This window comes from Scomber scombrus, chromosome 1 (assembly GCF_963691925.1).
Source record: "Scomber scombrus chromosome 1, fScoSco1.1, whole genome shotgun sequence".
Taxonomy (NCBI): domain Eukaryota; kingdom Metazoa; phylum Chordata; class Actinopteri; order Scombriformes; family Scombridae; genus Scomber; species Scomber scombrus.
Window position 1 is genome coordinate 37602298 of NC_084970.1, and position 22181 is coordinate 37624478.

At 41.6% G+C, this 22181-nt stretch overlaps 1 protein-coding gene across 1 annotated transcript in view; it reads left to right on the plus strand.

Annotated features, from left to right (window-relative positions):
• The window catches only part of LOC133978586 (NACHT, LRR and PYD domains-containing protein 12-like), a 114189-nt gene that overhangs the window by 69191 nt on the left and 22817 nt on the right, over positions 1-22181 (plus strand). The window contains exons 7-10 of the mRNA XM_062416893.1: positions 5916-6089; positions 20177-20350; positions 20722-20895; positions 21088-21134. Coding sequence (XP_062272877.1) covers positions 5916-6089; positions 20177-20350; positions 20722-20895; positions 21088-21134 — 569 coding nt within the window. The remainder of the gene's footprint in view (positions 1-5915; positions 6090-20176; positions 20351-20721; positions 20896-21087; positions 21135-22181) is intronic.

Genomic DNA, 22181 nt, shown 5'->3' on the forward strand with positions numbered 1-22181 from the left:
AGCAGCTGCAGAAAGGCAACCTGATCTTCTATGAATCAGACCTGACAGAGTGTGGCATCAATATCAGAGCAGCCTCAGTTTACTCAGGAGTGTTCACACAGGTCTTCAAAGAGGAGAGAGGACTGTACCAGGACAAGGTGTTCTGCTTCGTCCATCTGAGCCTTCAGGAGTTTCTGGCTGCTCTTCATGTCCATCTGACATTCATCAAGTCTGGAGTCAATCTGCTGGAAGAAGAAACAACATCCAGGTGGTATTTAATGTTCGGAAACAAATCACCACGTTTCTACCAGAGTGCTGTGGACGAGGCCTTAAAGAGTCCAAATGGACACCTGGACTTGTTCCTCCGCTTCCTCCTGGGTCTTTCACTGCAGACCAATCAGACTCTCCTACGAGGCCTGCTGACACAGACAGGAAGTAGCTCAAAGACCAATCAGAAAGCAGTTGAGTACATCAAGAAGAAGATCAGTGAGAATCTGTCTGCAGAGAGAAGCATCAATCTGTTCCACTGTCTGAATGAACTGAATGATGGTTCTCTAGTGGAGGAGATCCAACAGTACCTGAGATCAGGAAGTCTCTCCACAGATAAACTGTCTCCTGCTCAGTGGTCAGCTCTGGGCTTCATCTTACTGTCATCAGAAGAAGATCTGGATGTGTTTGACCTGAAGAAATACTCTGCTTCAGAGGAGGCTCTTCTGAGGCTGCTGCCAGTGGTCAAAGCCTCCAACAAAGCTCTGTAGGTGCACACAGACCTATGGGGGGTGGTGGGGGCTGAATCTTTTAGGCTTGTAACATAACTTCAACTTGATGTCATTTCCCCTCAGTCTCTCTGACTGCACCAACACATTTATTTATAAATAAATAAAACCCAGTTTTATCCCACCTTACAGAGAGAGAGGGCCACCCAACCTTATCATACAGCTCACACTGATGTGTACTGTAGTTACCACCAGTAATAAATCTTAATGCAGAATGATACACTACAGAGCCCTCCTGGGGTCACATGGTCAAGAAAACCCTTGATGTGTAAATCTGTTATTATGGATTTATAAACTGTGATAATGGATTCAGTATGCGTATGCACAGGGGGAGAATTTGAAACCCATAGGACACTAAAAAACTGACGTTAACTTAAGAGATTTTTTACTTCGATTATTATTATTATTATGTTTATATTATAGTGCTTTCACCTAAAAACCAACATTGAGATGAGCAGTGAGGCAGCAATCTGCTATTAAATCTAGATTCAACTGAATTCACTGGATAGATGTTTTTCCATTCACTGAAGAACAATAGAGGGAATGTAATCAGTGTGCATGGATTCTGAATCCGAAGGCACAGTCTAGAAGTCTGTTTGCAAGGGTTTACACATCAAGGGCTTCAGAGTTGAAGCTGAAGCATACATGTATAAAATGTCACCATAATCTAATACTGATTTGTTGTCTCAAGCATCCTTCTACATTGTAGAATATTTAGAATGACATACATTTAATATTTTTTGCATCTTATGTCTATGATCAGAAATATTAATACTTTTATATTTTCTTCTCTCAGTGGAGAACATTAAATGATTGCAGTAGAGAGAAGTTAAGAAGAAAAGAGGATGAAAGGAGAACAGAGTGACCAGGAGTAGATCAGATAAAGAACCATAATAATAATGTTTATCCTGCTCTGTTATTCCATTAAGACATCTGATATAATGTCAGTAAATGTTCTTCTGTTGGCCTGATATTCTATTAAGAATCACACACACATTTACTTATCAGTGTAGGTTTGCATTTACAGCAGCCAGATTATTATGGGATGGATTAAAATGCAGCAGATTTGTCAGCTAAACTTTCATTGCTGAACTCTACTCCAGCAGAATATAACAATAACAGGTTTAAAGTAGTAATGCTGTTTACACCAAAGTCCTGCTCTACCTTTTTTATGTAACTTCAAAATAGTAACATCAGAATATTTTGTCCTCTTTTTAAGTGGCAGGAGTGTAATGTAGTGATCCTCAACATTTATTTTGTTATCATTTCAGAATGATGAAAACAGATAGAGAATTACATATAAAATAGGATTAGGCTCTACTGGATTTTTCCTGGGTAACTTTCATGTTTTTCCAAATAATGTACAGATTTTTAGGCATTCAATTGTTTCAAATAACTTGAAAATATTGAACCATTTTACATTCATTAATCATTTTTTTATTGCAAATGAGTGAACACATTTCACAAAAAAACACCAATGCAATGACAAGTCTTCACCTCCTGAGAACTAACAGCTGAAACATTATTTCCTCAACAAAGGAGCAGAAAACAAGCTTCAGAACGAAAGCAGAACACCGTTAACCCTGTTTGTTTTTTCTGTTGATAGTCAAATGGTGGTAATAAGTACACATTAAAAACGTTTGGTTAAATAAAATAACCTCAGTTCTTAGAGTAATATGAGCAAGGTGTCTCGCTATGGGACGCAGCCTCCTGCAGCCCTGATAGAAGCATTTATCTCAATCCGCCAATCTTGATTGGCCGGTGAAAGGTGTTCATCCGCCGCACCCAGTAGTCCCACCTACTATATATAGTGTGCGCGGATAACACTCCCTTAATTCAATAAGCAAACCTCTTCTCACCGCCCAGCAAGAAGGGTCGTCTGGCGAGACACCTCGCTCATATTACTCTATGAACTGAGGTTATGTTAGATAACCAAACGTTCTTCTTCATAATATTCACTCTGTGTCTTGCTATGGGATATGGTAGCTCCTGTATTGCCAGACAGCTTATCGAACAAGTACCAGCCAGTGGGGAGGGTCCCTGGGTTCCAATTAGGACTCCAGGACCGTGCTAGCCAGCCCTGACACGTCCAGCATGTAGAACCAAACAAAAGTCAGAGGCGAGGACCAACTCGCTGCTGAACAAATGGCCTGAACAGACACTCCCATAAACAAAGCCCGGGATGCGGCCATCCCGTGGGTAGAGGCAGACCCCTGCTTGTGTACACCAAAGCTATAGCCTCCACCACCCAGTGGGCAAAGCGCTGCTTTGTGACTGGCTGTCCCTTTCGGGGTTCAGCCCAGGAGACAAAGAGCTGATCGCTCCTCCTGATGCTCTGTGTCCTGTCCATATAAGAGCGCACAGCCCGAACCGGACACAGCATGTGCACCCGCTGCTCACCGGGAGCGCAAACCACCTTGACGGTTTATATACGCAACTGTCGTTGTGTTGTCCGTCCTCACCAGGACGTGTTGGCCTGAGAGGAACGGGAGGAAGTGTTTCAGGGACAGAAACACAGCCGAGAGCTCGAGAAAGTTCATGTGGAGACTTTGGAGGGCCTGGCTCCAGCGTCCTCTCACAGACCTGCCCTCGTAAATGCCACCCCAGCCGGATAGGCTAGCATCCGTGGTGATCACTTTCCTGGACGAGACAGTGCCCATGGACAGACGGGGCCCACCAGTGGCGCAGAGCCGTCACACAATCCGCCGTGACCGTTATCCGCCGTGCGCCATGACGCATGGGATCCAGCCTGAGTGAAGCGACCCAGCGCTGAAATTCCTGCATGTGAAGGCAGCCAAGATGGATCACAAGGATGGCTGAAGCCATCAGACCCAACAGCAGAAGACACAGTCTGAACTGGACGGACCTGTGTCGACGGAAGTGTGCAACGCAAGCTTTGAAAATGTTCACTCTCTCCTCCGAGAGGCGAGCTGTGAATGGCACGGAACCCCAGGATAATCCCAGAAAGGATATTTCCTGTGTCAGAGAAAGTTGGCTCTTCTCTGTATTTATCACAGAGCCCAAATCTGTTAGGTGCGTCGTGACAACGTGCGTGTGAACCGCGGCCTCCTGTTCTGACTGCGCCAACAGGAGACAGTCGTCCAAAAACGTGGCCAGCCGTATGCCCCGGCGTCTGAGCGGGGTGACAGCGGCCTCTGTGCACCGTATGAAAACCCTCGGGCTGAAAGACAGGCCGAATGGGAGAACATGGTATTCGTAGCACACCCCCTGAAAGGCGAATCTGAGATATTGTCTGTGAGGGGGGTAATTGGGAATGTGGAAATACGCGTCTTTCAGATCCACGGACAAAAAACAATCGTCCTGTCTCACTAGACGCAGCAGAGCCGCATGTGTCAGCATCCTCAATTTGTATTTCCGCAGAAATTTGTTCAGAGCCCGCAGGTCCAGAATAGGGCGGACTCCTCTTCCCCCCCGTTTGGGAATGAGGAAATATCTGGAGTAAAAACCTGACAGACTCTGTTCGGGAGATACGACAGAAATATAAGGTATTTTTGTTTGTTTCGGCTTTTTTTTGCTATCTGCACCCTTGGCTCGTGGCCTGGCTGTGACAGATTTCTTTTTATCTTCACATTTTCGTGAACATGTGTGCATGTGTGCTTGTGGACATTTGGCTCGGGGCGCAACATTGCAAACCTGTCTCTCCACTAGCGGACCGGCTCTGGAGTGGGCAGCGGTGGCGTGGGACAGACACGAATAAGCCCAAAACGGTGGGCCTGCGTAACAGGGAACGGCAGGATGCTCCACCCGGAGAGAAGAAGGCCGTCAGGCCGCTCTTTTTTTCTTCCTCGCCTGGGGGACCGAGGCCGCGGCAGTCGGGGGTAGCGGCAGGACTGCGGTCGTAGCGGGAGACCTTCTGTGTCAGCCAGCTCTGGGCTCCCTCCTCGGGGGAAGAGGGGGCGGGCCGGGCTGTTGCGGCCACTTCGGGGTTTTGAAATGCGGCGGCTGGGAAACAGCTTGAAGGCGTGGGTGCTTTGCGGGGAGACAAAGTTTCAGGGCTTTGTTGTCCTTTTTTGCCTCACATCTCTGCTGCATTGTGGCCAATGCAGAGCCGAAGATGCCGCCCGGGGCGACTGGCATATCCTGAATGTCATCCCACTCCCTGTCAGTCAGGTTAGCGAGGCTGAGCCATCTCGCTCACTCCTGAATGACGAGGGTCGCCATCACATTGCCCCGTGGCCTGGACTGAGACGCACTGGATGCGGAGGGACAAATCAGCAATGATCGCCAGCAATCATCGCCAGCAATGATCGCTCACCCCACCTTCCTCCCTGTTGGTAGTGGGCAGCTTCGGCTTTTCAGCCGAGAGCTGGAGTCACAAAGATGTCCTATTCCTACTCGTCCTCTGATATGAGGAACGAGGTGTCATCGTCATCCTCTGTGACGCCAATTTCCAGCACGTCTTCCTCAGGAAACGGGGGAGCTCGGGGGGAAACGGGGGGGATTTTCAGCGGTCGCCATCTCGCCGTAAAAGCTGGAGTGGTAGCGGAGAAAAGGGCCGTGGCTAGCTGGTGTGCTACTGTGGGGTCAAGAGGAGCTGGCTAGCTGGTGTGCTAGCTTATCTCAACCAACTCAAGCGTCCGTGGAGAGGAGCCAAGAGGAATTCCGGAAAAATACTTACCGGTCCGATCTGGTGGAAGCCAGAGCACGACACTAGCGTCCGGTGACAGAAGCTAGCAAGATCCGTCTGGTGAACTGTTAAGCTAGTGAAAAGCTCCAACGTGAGATAAGCTCTCAGGTGAGAAGAAGTTTTGAATTAAGGGAGTGTTATCCGCGCACACTATATATAGTAGGTGGGACTACTGGGTGCGGCGGATGAACACCTTTCACCGGCCAATCAAGATTGGCGGGTTGAGATAAATGCTTCTATCAGGGCTGAAGGCGGATGCATCCCTGATAGAAGCATTTATCGAGTGAATATTATGAAGAAGAACACACTGCCATTGCTCCCCAGCCACAGCATGCTGAGCCTACTGGTGTTTATGGTTGGTAAAAAACTTTAGAGATCATTATTATAAGAAGTGTAAGTGAGGAAGAGACATCACCTGTAATGGGTGATTAATAAGAAGGAACCTTTAATCATTGGAAGACATTTTTTTTTTTTTTAAATTATTTTATTTTGTTCTGCTGTTGCTTCTTCAGGTTGAGTGGCTGCAACCTTTCAGAGAGAAGCTGCGCAGCTCTGTCCTCAGTTCTCAGCTCCCAGTCCTCTAGTCTGAGAGATCTGGACCTGAGTAACAACAACCTGCAGGATTCAGGAGTGAAGCAGCTTTCTGCTGGACTGGAGAGTCCACACTGTGAACTGGGAACTCTCAGGTCAGTTTTATTACTGTGTGTTTAAAGTAATTCCCCCAGTTTCTAGTTTACATGGAGAGTTTTTGATACTCAAAAGATGTTGTATAATGTCTGAACTAGAAGTAAAACTCCTTTCATGCCATCATGTGAGTCAGGATAGATGTTTTCTGTCATTTAATCTTCAACACTCTGTGCATAAAGTATAAAGTAAGTCTAGAATAATGGAAAAAATAACAGAAAAGTGCAGCACAGGATTAGTGTCACACATTTGTGCCTCAGGAGATGTTACACATAGTTGTCTTTACTTTAAAAAATAAAATAAAATAAAATAAAGAAGACTACTAATAAAATGTTACATACAAATATAAAGCCCCATAGGACAACATCCTGTTTATTGAGTTGAGACTGTTTTTAAGCTCATTAGATGAACTGTTGTGTGTGTTCAGTCTGTCAGGATGTCTGATCACAGAGGAAGGCTGTGCTTCTCTGGCCTCAGCTCTGAGCTCCAACCCCTCCCATCTGAGAGAGCTGGACCTGAGCTACAATCATCCAGGAGACTCAGGAGAGAAGCTTCTGTCTGCTGGACTGAAGGATTCACACTGGAGACTGGACACTCTCAGGTATGGACAGACAGGTGGACACTCTCAGGTCTGGAAAGGTGGACACTCTCAGGTACGGACAGACAGGTGGACACTCTCAGGTATGGACAGACATGTGGACACTCTCAGGTATGGACAGACAGGTGGACACTCTCAGGTATGGACAGACAGGTGGACACTCTCAGGTATGGACAGACATGTGGACACTCTCAGGTACGGACAGACAGGTGGACACTCTCAGGTATGGACAGACAGGTGGACACTCTCAGGTATGGACAGACAGGTGGACACTCTCAGGTATGGACAGGTGGACACTCAGGTATGGACAGACAGGTGGTATATTTATATGAAACAAACAACAAAGTAATTAATCCCCTTATCTGATATTTTAGCAGTGGCCAATTCATAGCATATATCTACAGTGGACACTCTCAAGTATGGACAGATGGACAGACACTCTGACTAACTGATGTACTCTGGTTCATGTTTAATGGTGGATATGAGTGAAGGTGTATGAAGCTGATTGTGTCTTTGTCTCTTCCTCCAGGATGGACCATGGTGGACTGCAGAGACTGAAACCTGGTGTGAGGAAGTGTGAGAGTGTTTTCAATTTGATTCATGAGAAATTTGAGAAAAACTGGATGAAATATGTAAAAGAAGTGAAAAAAGTTCAAAATGATGGAAAATGTGTTTTGGCAGAAATGGGCGTGGCCTAAACTGACATTTATCTTGAACCAATGAATCAATGAAACAGAAATTTTGTTCTGTTCGTCACAGTTCAGGAGTTAAAAGAGAAATGTTTTATACATGTCCACATGGTGGCGCTACCTGCTCCAAAATGTCCCTCATGTCTCTCCTGCAGATAAAGTTCATTCATTCATACTGACTTCAGCTGGTTGGAGCATTTGGGCAAAAATGTGTTTGTAACAGACAACGGTTTGAGATGAAAATAACAGACTTGATGTGCTAAGACCTTCACTTTACACCAAACACATGAAAAAACATGAATATTACTGAATATCACTGTCATGTTGACTGTTCATGTTCTAACTGAACTGTTGAATTTACATTCAGACAAACATCAGACGCAGCTGGAATCAAGTTTAACTTTTAATTTGGTAAATCAAAATCTCATCAATAGGTCCACTTACTCTGTATCTCCAAAGCTTTCAGTCACATCTCATGGTCTTCCTCAGTGGTGGAGTGTCTCAGTTGTCATGGAGATGGTTTAAGTTTGAATGGTTTCAGTAAATGTGTTAATAAATCAACAGATGATAAACTGCAGCTGTATTGTGTCTCGTTCTCTCCATCAGATGCCTGTGAACTGGATCTGGATCCAAACACAATGTACAGAAACCTCAAACTGTCTGACAACAACAGGAAGGTGACAGGTGTGATGAAGGATCAGTCATATCCTGATCATCCAGACAGATTTGACTACTGGCCTCAGCTGCTGTGTAGAAATGATCTGACTGGTCGCTGTTACTGGGAGGTCGAGTGGAGAGGAAGAGTTGATATATCAGTGAGTTACAGAAGAATCAGCAGGAAAGGATGCAGAGTTGATTGTGTGTTTGGAAGGAATGATCAGTCCTGGAGTCTGGACTGCTCTGATGATGGTGGTTACTCTGTCTGGCACAATGACAGAAAAACATCCATCTCATCCTCCTCCTCCTCCTCTTCTGTCTCTAACAGAGTAGCAGTGTATGTGGACTGTCCTGCTGGCACTCTGTCCTTCTACAGAGTCTCCTCTGACACACTGATCCACCTCTACACCTTCAACACCACATTCACTGAACCTCTGTATGCTGGGTTTGCAGTCTGGTCCAGGTCTGATTCAGTCTCTCTGTGTCCTCTGTAGGAGGGAGAGTCTCTCTGTGTCCTCTGTAGGAGGGAGAGTCTCTCTGTGTTCTCTGTAGGGGGGAGAGTCTCTCTGTGTCCTCTGTAGGAGGGAGAGTCTCTCTGTGTCCTCTGTAGGAGGGAGAGTCTCTCTGTGTCCTCTGTAGGAGGGAGAGTCTCTCTGTGTCTCTGTAGGAGGGAGAGTCTCTCCTGTGGACAGAAACTCTGCTGACTGAAGATCAGCTGCTGAAATCAAACATCACACACACTCTGCACTGTGAAGCAGATCTGTCTCAGACTCAAACACTCAGTTATGTTTCCATCCTCATGATTCATTGATGTCAGGACTGTAGATGTATTTTGTGTTTAAATGTTCTTTTTGTGTTAAAATATGTTTTATTAATGTGTGTATACAGAAGGCAATTGGTGGATTGACTTCCAGCCCTGGTAGATGATTGGCTGATGATCCATATCACCACTCATCATAAGTCCTAGAACCTCTCTGTGGTGATGGCTAAATGTGTAAAATATACAAAGGGCTGAAGTATTGTTTTTAGTTTTTAGGACGACTTGCTATGTGTAAAGATGACACATAGGACTGAGTATGAACTCCTACAGCAGCACTTGAAGTGTTGTCTTTTGATTAATGGATGTAAAGGCTCCAATATTCCTTATAGATGTGTATCTTGAATATGTATGATGTATTTATATATTGTAATTCCTCCTTAACATGCTAAGTAATCAAATTGGTTATATTTCTTACATTTAGCCTATTTTTGAGTTTAAGTTTTGATTCATATTTTCTACTTTTATTTTTGATGTTTTGATTCCTACTGAGCAATAGTTTAGATTTTTACACACAACTGTAAAACACAGGCAAGTGCTAATTAGAAAATGTTTTGCCATGCTTACATTACATTTGTAACTCATTTCAAATAACTTATGTTAATCATAAGTATATCTGTAAAATCATCATCATGATGTTTGATATGTGTATACATTTGAGATGTACAATAACAGAGAAACATCCTCCTACACCTCTGCTGACTGAAGATCAGATTTTTGAGTGTTTTTATGGTTCTCAGGTGTATTTTATCACACACTTATCAATAAAAACTATTCATGGCATTGTTGTTGAAAGTATCCTCACTTTACTGACACAATGGATAATATAACAAGCTTTTAAAATACAACACATTGTTAAAGATGAAACCAGTGGTTTCCAACCTTTTTGTCATTTAACGTCTTACAAAAAGCAGTGTGGAGTCGGCTCACATTTCAGATGTCTATGAGTTGTTAACAGCTCCACCAAATAGTGATTTTTCCCTCTAAACTTCTCACATGCTTTCATTTCAATAATTGTTCAAATTATCCAATATTTCAGCAAGAATCAAAGATGAGAGAAAAAGTCCAAAAACTTTTGACCACTACTTGAAATGAGATTAGCCAATTAAGTTAATAGTTACATAAATGTCACACACATAAGCCCGATAAGGAGGATGGTAAGCAATACACAAATGCAAAATAGCGGTAATACACTTAATAAAATAAAATGGGTCAGCTGAAGTATACTTTGTTCACTTCGTTGCAATTTCAATAATACATTTTCAATTCAGTATTAAATCAAAGTAATAAAAAGAATGAAATTAAAGTGTCCACCTTTACACTTTGTTCTTTAGGTAATGTCAAAATTTGTGTCCTTTATAATCCTTCTGTGTTCACTCTTTAGATAATTGTGTTTTCCTGTTAGACGTTGTGTGGAAGTTTTTCCTGCAGTGTGTGAGAGACATTACACACTTATGGACACCAGATGGCGGTAAACCCAAATAAGTGTTTCAAGTGAGGAGAAGTCTTCTTCTTCTTCTGCTGCTGCTGCTACACGATCACTGTGATAAACTCACTGCCACAGCGGTAGGAGGGCTGGGATTGAGTTTCTACTGAACTGGGAATATCTTCACAAATAGCAAAAGATGTTAATTCAACGTTGAATCATAGTCAGTAAGGTTGACTTTTGGTTGATATTTGGTTAATGTCAGAAATCAACCTTTTGACTGTTTTTACTGTTGAAAAAATGTCATTGTCAAGGTTGAATGTTATGGATGACATGCCAACATTAAATCAGTGTTGATTCAATGTGCTGGTTTTAAAGTGGAGAAGTGGGTGAAACCATTTTACAGGAGGAGGGGGGGGGGTCTCATATCCTAAATTAAGCACCATATGCTGTGAACAAAAGATTGTGATTTTTTTTTTATAAATGTGTGTAAATCTTATAAAGTTATGTGTGTAATGTGTAATGACAAAAACATCTCCAAGTCGCCTTCAGACAGAGACAGTGAGGAAGGAGGAGAGAGGAGCGCCCCCTGCAGGAAGGTTCAATCATTTAAAATGTAACGGTCGTAACGGTTGTAACGGTTCCCAACAGACAGCGTCACCGTGTGTCCTCTGAGAGAAAGACAGGTGAGAGTTTTTATTACTTTATATTTGTGATAAATGAACACAGTGTTATGTACTTTTGTTAATAATGTGAAGACAAACATTTCACACTGCAGATATAAACAGGGTCTCGTAACGTTTTTTCTTTTCTGTTTAACACTTTTTAACACCAGCAGCAGCCAGTGTTTACCTTGCTGATTTAATGTGGACATAAAATAACATTTGTTTGAATATGGTGACAGATATTTCTCCCTAAAGGTGACTTTATGTAGTTAACAAAACCATGTTGATGATGCTAGGTATGCTAACGTTAAGTATATTATAAGTATGTTAATCAGTGAATCAGTGGGTTTGATGGACTGTAAAATAAACCAAAGATTTGTAGAAACATGCCCAGAACTACTGAAGCTAACGTTATCATGTCTTAACAGTTAAAGCAAGGAGGTCAGAGAAAATAAATGTAGAGAGACAATGCTCTGTTAAATATTGAGTTAGAGCCATAAAGGAACACAGGGGGAAAGGAGAGCAAGACTAGGTCCCTGACAGTTATTTAGTGAGTCTGGCAGACTGATGAAAACTCTCATTGGCAGCTGAGAGGAATCAGGCTGATTGGTGGTGTTGACACAATATTAAGGGTTTTAATGTTTCTAATGTTAAATCAGACATTTCTGTGGATCTGTGTATGCAGTATCTAAGTTTGATTTTGAATCATCTTTTCTTTTGACTTATGAGATACTGATGTCTGATATCTTCAGTAGAATATGGAATATGTTCCGGCTGCGTTGCTTCAGCTTTGGTAGTCTATAAGTAGGTTTTTGGGTTTGTTGGCTGTTAGATTAGAGGAAGGAGAGCAATAGTTTTCCAACCGCTCAGATCTAAACATATAAAACTCCCATTTTGAATATTATCATTTTGTGAAGTCAAGAGTATATTATTTTATAAAAATTACAATTTCAGCAATGATATACATCTGTGCGTGCTTTATGTTTCAGTTACTCCACCTAATCTCATGTGGTTAAAATAATTTGACTGCTTTAGAGATGAATCCAGGTGGTGCTGTGTTTTTCATCTGCTGTAATCAGTTTTCTGTTTGTTATTCTCAGTAGGGGACATTTACTACAGATAAATGCCGTCTTGCCAACTCTATTGTTGTTAAAATATAAAAGGCACAAATATAAAACTATCATCAGACTTCATGATTCAACTGATAAAGATTTATAGCTACTGTCAGTTAATGTTTGACTTCTGCTCTAACAAAGAGGAGAGTTGTTATTCTGTTATCAGATTTCCTTAAACCTTCAGATAAAACATGAATACAGAGAGATGAAACTGTTTGTGAATCATTTGTGAACCTTAAAAATCTTCTGCTGTGAGTTACAGACAGAGTGGAAGAGTTTCTGCTGAAAACAAACACCAAGACCTGAGGAGAGTCAAAATCAACTTATCAGTGCCCTCTTGTAAACTAGTTTTGTAATATTGACACTGTTTCTAAATTACTGCAAAGCTAGATTCTTGTTACACATCAGCTGACATATACTGTGATGCAGCTATATCTGCCATAAGCTTCTATCAGCTTAGCCATACATCACTCTAGTCCTGAGTTGCACAATGTTTATGTGTTGCCCATTTCTTGGCCTGACACTATGAATGTATGTATTGTTGGCAGATACACTTTTAGATCTTATTGTGATTAAGTTTAAGTTTCTATAGACTCAATGTGCAGAACAAAGAACTGGAAACAGAGGTGGCTTTATTGTTTATTGTCAGAGAATGATTGAGATTTTGCAAAGTCCTTTTTACTAGAGTTCGATCCTGATGTTAAGGTGTCAGAGTGAGCAGGCAGGTAAGTGAATCCTTGGAGTTTCTCCAGGGTCAGAGCTGGTGATCATAGGTGAGTCCAAGGCAAATGAGTCTGAAGGAATTGAACAAAACAAAGTGAGTCTGATGATCTGGTCTGGTAACCTGGAGCAGAGGCAGACAAGCATTAATACAGGATGCAATTAAACTAGGAGAATACAACCAAAATACAAAGTTTGGCCGAGTTACCACTAATGGAAACAGATGAACTGTGGATGAGGGGATGACTGAGCCTGGCTTATATGCAGCACAGAGTAGATGGTTCGATGATTTCATTGCAGGCAGGTGTATAAAGACTCACAACACAGATGAACAAGACACAAGAGTGAGGAACAACACCAGAAACACACAGGGGGAAAGGAGGGCAAGCCTAGGTCCCTGACAGTTATTTAGTGAGTCTGGCAGACTGATTAAAACTCACCTTAGACAAACAAAAAATTTATACTGTCAGTTAATGTTTTACTTCAGCTCTAACAAAGGGGAGAGCTGTTATTCTGTTATCAGATTTCCTTAAACCTTCAGATTAAACATGAATACAGAGTGATGAGACTGTTTGTGAATCATTTGTGAACCCTTAAAAATCTCCTGCTCTGAGTTACATGTTTATTCTTCTGGTTGGATTCCTGGTTGAAGCTGCTGATATATTTCACCTTCACTCATCGGCTTCATTCAGATGATTTTCAGCATCTAAAGGTAACGTAACTGACAGATTTCATCATGTTTGTGTCTGCAGGTGTTTAAAATGATCTGATATCAGTAGAGATGGAAGTTATAGTGATGTGTTATGTTGCTTTGTTTGCTGCACTGCTGGAACGAACAAAACACCAGAAAAAAACTTCATCTAGCTGAAGCTGAAATTCAACCTGTTGATGAGACGCATGAAGTGAGCAGAAAAATAGAAACACCTGTGTGATACAACACAACACTGCTGCAGTAACTGATGGTTTATTACAGTGTGTGTTAATATTGAGGCTCTGCTGTGTAGTGTCTGAAAAGATGATTTATCACACTAAATTGTTTTGTCTACAAATTGACTTGAAAATATAGATATTACATCCATAAAATAATAATATTAGAAACATATATACAATACAATTCACACCAGGATATCAACACAATTAACCTAAAAAGTTTCCTTTTAAAAGGTTTTCAAAGTTTGTATTTATTTATTACTAGACTGTATTTTTCTGACACTTTAGTCAGTGACACCCTAAGAGATGATAATGTACATTGAAATGAATATTATTACTGTACCGTCCATTGTTCCACCCGTAATATGCTCACAATATGAACATTTTCACTGACTGCTAATACTATAACATGAATTATGAGTATGAAGATGTAATACACAGTATGTACTTTACATAATATAAAGACATTGTCTTTCTTTTGGGTCATTTTCAAATAGTACGCCACCCTACCCAACAACTGAGACTGGGTGTTAAAGGGTTTGGGTACGATGACATTTATTGTACAAAACTTGAGCATAAATGAAATGATAAAGAAACGATACAGTATACTTACATTTTTTATTTTTTCTATTTGTTTTTGTAAAAGTTTATTTATATAGTCGAGAAGTTTTATGGGCATATAAAATTGTTCCATTGTCTTGAAACTGATAAAACATTATTACAGTTATTAAAATAACTAATCTACAGGTACGTTAGTCCACAGTCCAACAAAAAGAGTTTGTTCCAAAGATGTGACGGTTAGTAAATAACAGGTAATAAAACACATAAAATAATAAATCCTGAACTGTTTTAAAACAAGATCACAGATATACTGTTGAAAACATCTTTTCATTCATGATATTAAGTTATTTAACCAGGCTGAGAGCAGCAACATGGACAAAGCTTTTATTCACTGTCCTTATACTATATCAATATAAAATAAATCTCAAAGTGAATCACAGTCATCAAAACACAGTAAACTCTGTTTCTGGAATAATGAAATTTAAACTTCAGTGTGATTCTTCAACTCAGCAACATTTTTATTCTGCTGTATAGAAAAGTATTTAATGTTGAGTCAGACAGATTGAACAGTTCTCTCTTATTCTGTCTGTTTGAATCTTTACTGTAGATCATGTTGATAATGTTCAACGTCAACATTTAAAGCTAATTTAATTCAACCATGAAGCTCAAAGTAATTCACAATTGATTGACAAGCTGATAATAAGACAAATTACAAAAAATCACACCAATGTACACCAGAGAAAATAAGAATGATGAAAATATTTTTAAAAATTGTCTGTAAAATGTTTGAAGTAATTCAGTACAGTCTCTGACTAAAACATTGATAAGTAAAACAGATTATTGTACTGACAAATGAAAAGTCACATTAACATCGTCAACATTAAAGCTCATGCAGAAGACTAAGTCTAGACTAAGTTATGAAACATTAAAGCTCAGTGGCAATCTTTAAATAAGTTCTTACTTTGGCTCCATCTGGTGGTGGAATGAATAATGACAGGATGTTAGACAGCAGTGCAGACCTGTGTGATGTGCAGCTGGTTGTAATGAATGAGCTTGTTGTTGTGTTTGTGTGAAGGTGTTTCTCTGCTATGGATCAGTGTGAGGACAGAGAGGAGGGAGTCCCTCCCTCTAAAAGCTCTCTGTGTGGGGAACATGACAGCCAGACCAAAGCTCAGAGGTGAGATGAGGATCTCTAACTGTCCATCACTGTTCTCCACTCACATCACTCCACCATCATTATTCACACTCACTGTCACATCTGACACTCAACTACTGAATAATAAGTCACAATAACTCAGAATGAACTACTAACTTTGTGAGTTAACAAAGAGCTCAACCACTGATTAGTCAACTAATCAACTAAGATGAGACAGCATCTTTCATCAGATGACATTTTGATGAACAGGAGAACGTTTCTCATCCACTGTCTTCTTACTGATTTACATTCTGCTTCTAAAACTTCAGCTGCTGACAGTCTGCTCAAAATTCATCTTTTTAAACTCTTTGATTTGTTGTTTGTTTGTATCAGGATGCAGCAGCAGAGAGCAGACTCTCCTAAACCCAGCTGTGTGTCCATGAAGAGTGACGCGTCTATGGGTCGTCCTATTAAGTTTAAAGATGGACAACCTGCTGATGGAAGGTAAGAATTTAAAAGTGAAGTTTGTTATTATCTGGCTCTCCTGAGAAGAGGAATCAATATATAGTGTCAGCAGTGACATCACAGTGTACACCTGTGCAACAGTCACATGTCAAAGAGTTCAGTGTTATAAGACACCAACATGGTCACTATATCAATATGTGTGTGTAACTTTGAAAACATCACATCAATAATCAGAGCAGCAGCTAACTTGGATGTGTCTGTCTTGAGCTAACTTCAAAGATGGACCCTGCTGATCAAAGGTCAGAATATTGATCTCAGGATTGATAAACTGACTGAACAGATTTATGATTGACAGAAAGGATTGTTAGACACAAGAATGTTTTTCATTTATAGAAGAAGAGAAAAAATCTAAAATGTCTCAACATGACAGAACATCTTTAATAAGCTGAGTGAAGATTTGAGTCATTAAATGTCCTTAAACGTGATGTTTTCTCCACAGAGTTCAGCAGCAGAGCTCAGAGGTTCCCAGTGATCAGTCTGCACAGCAGCATCGAACACAGCTGGACTCCATATTTATGGTGTGTACATGTACTAACACAGATTTTCAAACAGCATTGTATTATTTACAATGTGGACAGTATATGCAAAAGAACAATGTTTAACTTCCCTCCATGTTGCCATCACCCAGAGCTCCCCACTCAGTTACTAGCAAAAAATTGTCATCTGGCGGACTTTGGAGATCTGCATTAGATAACAAACTGTGTGTCCTCATTTTCTATAGCGGTGCCTTCAAGGACAGTAAAAAATCTGGGTTTTAAAATGTCATACTAATAAATACTCGAAAATATCAGCATACTGTGGAAGAAAACTATCAGTCAATCTGTCAATCTATCAACCAATCAGACTTTATTTGTATGGAACAGGCTAAAACATGAATGACAGACGGATAAATTAAGTAAATGTAGTTCAATTAAAAGCCAGACTAAAAAGGTAGGTCTTTATTTTGCTTTTAACAAAAAATCAGCATTAACTAGTTTCATGATATGAGGCTGACAGTACAGAGTGTGAAGGAGGAAGCAACCACATGAGCTGAAATAGAGAAAACTCTGCACAACTTTGCAGTTTTCTGACAGAATATTATATCAGACTTTGCCACCTCTGAATGCAGAACATAACAACAGTGACTGTGTTAACCTACATGTAACTTGTGTCTGCATCCAGCATCGTACAGCCCTCATAATTTTACAATGGTCCACATAACACTCCAGCACACTGTTTGTTTTATGATCAGAGACCACCAGTACTGAGTAGACTCAATGAAGAAAAACGTTTTGTAAATGAAAATAAGCCTCAGTAAAGAGAGATTCACAGCTCATTAACTTTGTCTTTGGTGCTCAGCTGGCCTCAACAACCCATCAGTAGGCTACAGTCAGTCTGATTGGACGAGACGTGCAATTCATTCTGGTTGTTGTAGGATTAAATGAAATGTTCACTTTATCTTTCTGTTCCAGCTGCTGGAGGAGAACATCGTCACTTTTGTGAAGAACGAGCTGAAGAGAGTCCAGAGGGGTCTGAGTCCAGATGACCCAGAATGCTTAGAGAGTCAGAGTCAGGATGAGGAGGTGTTGGACGGTGAGGAGGAAGAGCAGAGGAGGAGAAGCAGAGAGGCATTTCTGAAGATCACACTGCACTTCCTGAGGAGAATGAAGCAGGAGGAGCTGGCTGAGCGTCTGCAGAGCAGTAAGAGCATTTAAACAGATTTAACATGATGGAGAGGAAATGGAGGCAACATGGGAGAGGTTTATATTTCATACTCTGCTGTAAATATGCTGCACACATCTGCATCAGATCAGAGGCTGTTTGTCCTCCACTGATGAGCTGAATAAAACTGATGGAGGAGGAACAACTACACAGACACACATGTTCAGATTTCTAGACTTTCTGTAGGATCCACTCACTGATTTGATTTGTTGTTTGTTCATTCAGGAACTCGTGCTGCAAAGTGTCGACGTAAACTCAAGTCTAACCTGGAGAAGAAGTTCCAGTGTCTGTTTGAGGGGATCGCTAAAGCAGGAAACCCAACCCTTCTGAATCAGATCTACACACCGCTCTACATCACAGAGGGAGGGACTACAGAGGTCAATGATGAACATGAAATCAGACATATTGAAACAGCATCCAGGAAACCAGACAGACCAGAAACAACAATCAGACAAGAAGACATCTTTAAAGCCTCACCTGGAAGAGATGAACCAATCAGAACAGTGATGACAAAGGGAGTGGCTGGCATTGGGAAAACAGTCTTAACACAGAAGTTCACTCTGGACTGGGCTAAAGACAAAGCCAACCAGGACATACACTTCACATTTCCATTCACTTTCAGAGAGCTGAATGTGCTGAAAGAGAAAAAGTACAGCTTGGTGGAACTTGTTCATCACTTCTTTACTGAAACCAAAGAAGCAGGAATCTGCAGGTTTGAAGAGTTCCAGGTTGTGTTCATCTTTGACGGTCTGGATGAGTGTCGACTTCCTCTGGACTTCCACAACAATGAGATCCTGACTGATGTTACAGAGTCCACTTCAGTGGATGTGCTGCTGACAAACCTCATCAGGGGGAAACTGCTTCCCTCTGCTCGCCTCTGGATAACCACACGACCTGCAGCAGCCAATCAGATCCCTCCTGAGTGTGTCGGCATGGTGACAGAGGTCAGAGGGTTCACTGACCCACAGAAGGAGGAGTACTTCAGGAAGAGATTCAGAGATGAGGAGCAGGCCAGCACCATCATCTCCCACATCAAGACATCACGAAGCCTCCACATCATGTGCCACATCCCAGTCTTCTGCTGGATCACTGCTACAGTTCTGGAGGATGTGTTGAAAAGCAGAGAGAGAGGAGAGCTGCCTAAGACCCTGACTGAGATGTACATCCACTTCCTGGTGCTTCAGTCCAAACTGAAGAACATCAAGTATGATGAAGGAGCTGAGACAGATCCACACTGGAGTCCAGAGAGCAGGAAGATGATTGAGTCTCTGGGAAAACTGGCTTTTAAACAGCTGCAGAAAGGCAACCTGATCTTCTATGAATCAGACCTGACAGAGTGTGGCATCGATATCAGAGCAGCCTCAGTGTACTCAGGAGTGTTCACACAGGTCTTTAAAGAGGAGAGAGGGCTGTACCAGGACAAGGTGTTCTGCTTCGTCCATCTGAGTGTTCAGGAGTTTCTGGCTGCTCTTCATGTCCATCTGACATTCATCAAGTCTGGAGTCAATCTGCTGGAAGAAGAACAAACAACATCCAGGTGGTCTAAAGTCTTCAAAGACAAACCTGAACCAACACATCTTTACCAGAGTGCTGTGGACGAGGCCTTAAAGAGTCCAAATGGACACCTGGACTTGTTCCTCCGCTTCCTCCTAGGTCTTTCACTGCAGACCAATCAGACTCTCTTACGAGGTCTGACACAGACAGGAAGTAGCCCACAGACCAATCAGCCTCTCCTATCAGGTCACGTGACACAGACAGCAAAAAACTCAAAGACCAATCGGAAAACAGTCGAGTACATCAAGAAGAAGATCAGTGAGAATGTGTCTGCAGAGAGAAGCATCAATCTGTTCCACTGTCTGAATGAACTGAATGATCGTTCTCTAGTGGAGGAAATCCAACAGTACCTGAGATCAGGAAGTCTCTCCACAGATAAACTATCTCCTGCTCAGTGGTCAGCTCTGGGCTTTATCTTATTGTCATCAGAAAAAGATCTGGACGTATTTGACCTGAAGAAATACTCTGCTTCAGAGGAGGTTCTTCTGAGGCTGCTGCCAGTGGTCAAAGCCTCCAACAAAGCTCTGTAGGTGTACACAGAACCATAGACCGAGCAGAGGGTTGGTGGGGGGTTTCTAGAGCTGCAGCCGCAAATGTTTCCTCAAAAGTCCCAAATCTTTTAATTTTAAAATAACTTTTTGTCTATTCCCTCACTCTCTCTGACTGCATCAGCAAATCATTGGAGCCAAACTTCTATATCTGGGGAAGTATCTCCACCTGTAGGTCCACCCTAACATTGTCATAGGGGATTATTGTGTGTCGTTTCACATTCAGTCATGTCATGATGTGAGAAAGGACTTAAAAGCAGAAGTTACGAGGAGATAGGAGAAAATGTGTGATGAAGTCAGGAGTAAATGAGTGGAAAATCAGTGAGAAGAGGACAGAAGCAGGAGTCTGGATTTAAGGAGTGAGAATATAGAAGAAAAGGAGGAGAGCTTAAGAGGAGGCAACTAATATTTAGAATTGTTTTCTCTTGTTCTGCTAATTCTTTTCCAGGCTGAGTGACTGTAACCTCTCAGAGAGAAGCTGTGCAGCTCTGTCCTCAGTTCTCAGCTCTCAGTCCTCTAGTCTGAGAGATCTGGACCTGAGTAACAACAACCTGCAGGATTCAGGAGTGAAGCAGATTTCTGCTGGACTGGAGAGTCCACACTGTGGACTGGAAACTCTCAGGTCCTTCTTATGACTACGTATTTGAAGTAATATTTTGGCTTCACCTTAGTTTATAGTTTACATTTCATGCCAACATGTGAGTTACATCTACATGTATGTAGATATATATTCTGTCATTTAATCTTCAATGTAGACTCAGTGTGCATAATGTCATGAAAATCTAGTATAATCGAATTACATGCAGGTGAACATACAAAGTATATTTTTTGCTCAGGAAATGTTGCACTTGATTGTGCTTGCATTTTACATTTTATGGAAAATACTTTCAAATAAAATGTTACTGACAAATATAAAGGCCTGAAGGACAAAATCCTGTTTATTGAGTTGAGAATGTTTTTAAGCTCATTAGATGAACTGTTGTGTGTGTTTAGTCTGTCAGGATGTCTGATCACAGAGGAAGGCTGTGCTTCTCTGGCCTCAGCTCTGAGCTCCAACCCCTCCCATCTGAGAGAGCTGGACCTGAGCTACAATCATCCAGGAGACTCAGGAGAGAAGCTTCTGTCTGCTGGACTGAAGGATCCACACTGGAGACTGGACACTCTCAGGTATGGACAGACAGGTGGACACTCTCAGATATGGACAGATGGACACTCTCAGGTAAGGACAGACAGGTGGACACTCTCAGGTATGGACAGACAGGTGGACACTCTGACTAACTGAAGGACTCTGTTTCATGTTTAATGGTGGATATGAGTGAAGGTGTATGAAGCTGATTGTGTCTTTGTCTCTTCCTCCAGGATGGACCATGGTGGACTGCAGAGACTGAAACCTGGTCTGAGGAAGTGTGAGTGTGTTTTCAGTTTGATTAGTGAGAACTTTGAGAAAAACTGGATGAAATATGTAAAAAGAAGTGAAAAAAAGTTCATAATGATGGAAAATGTGTTTTGGCAGAAATGGGCGTGGCCTAAACTGACATTTATCTTCAACCAATAAATCCATGAAACAGAAATTTCCTTCTGTTCGTCACAGTTCAGGAGTTAAAAGAGAAATGTTTTATAAATGTCCACATGGTGGCGCTACTTGCTCCAAAATGTCCCTCATGTCTCTCCTGCAGATAAAGTGCATTCATTCATACTGACTTCAGCTGTTTGGAGCATTTGGACAAAAATGTGTTTGTAACAGACGACAGTTTGAGATGACAATAACAGACTTGATGTGCAAAGACCTTCACTTTAAACCAAACTTGATGAAAAAACATGAATATTACTGAATATCACTGTCATGTTGACTGTTCATGTTCTAACTGAACTGTTGAATTTACATTCAGACAAACATCAGACGCAGATGGAATGGTAAAAAAAAACATGTCTGCGGCCACATAAGTGATTGTCAGTAAATTAGTTAAAAAAATAAACAGATGATAAACTGCAGCTGTATTGTGTTTCATTTTCTCCATCAGATCCCTGTGAACTGGAACTGGATTCAAACACAATGAACAGAGAACTCAAACTGTCTGAAAACAACAGGAAGGTCACATGTGTATGGGGTGTTCTGTCATATCCTGATCATCCAGACAGATTTGATCACTGGCCTCAGCTGCTGTGTAGAAATGTTCTGACTGGTCACTGTTACTGGGAGGTCGAGTGTAGAGGAAGAGTTTTTATATCGGTTAGTTACAGAAGAATCAGAAGGAAAGGAGACAGTTATGACTGTGTGTTTGGAAGGAACGATCAGTCCTGGAGACTGAAGTGCTCTGATGATGATGGTTACTCTGTCTGTCACAATGCCAGAACAACACCCATCTCTTCCTCCTCCTCCTCCTCCTCCTCCTCCTCCTCCTCCTCTGTCTCTAACAGAGTAGCAGTGTATGTGGACTGTCCTGCTGGCTCTC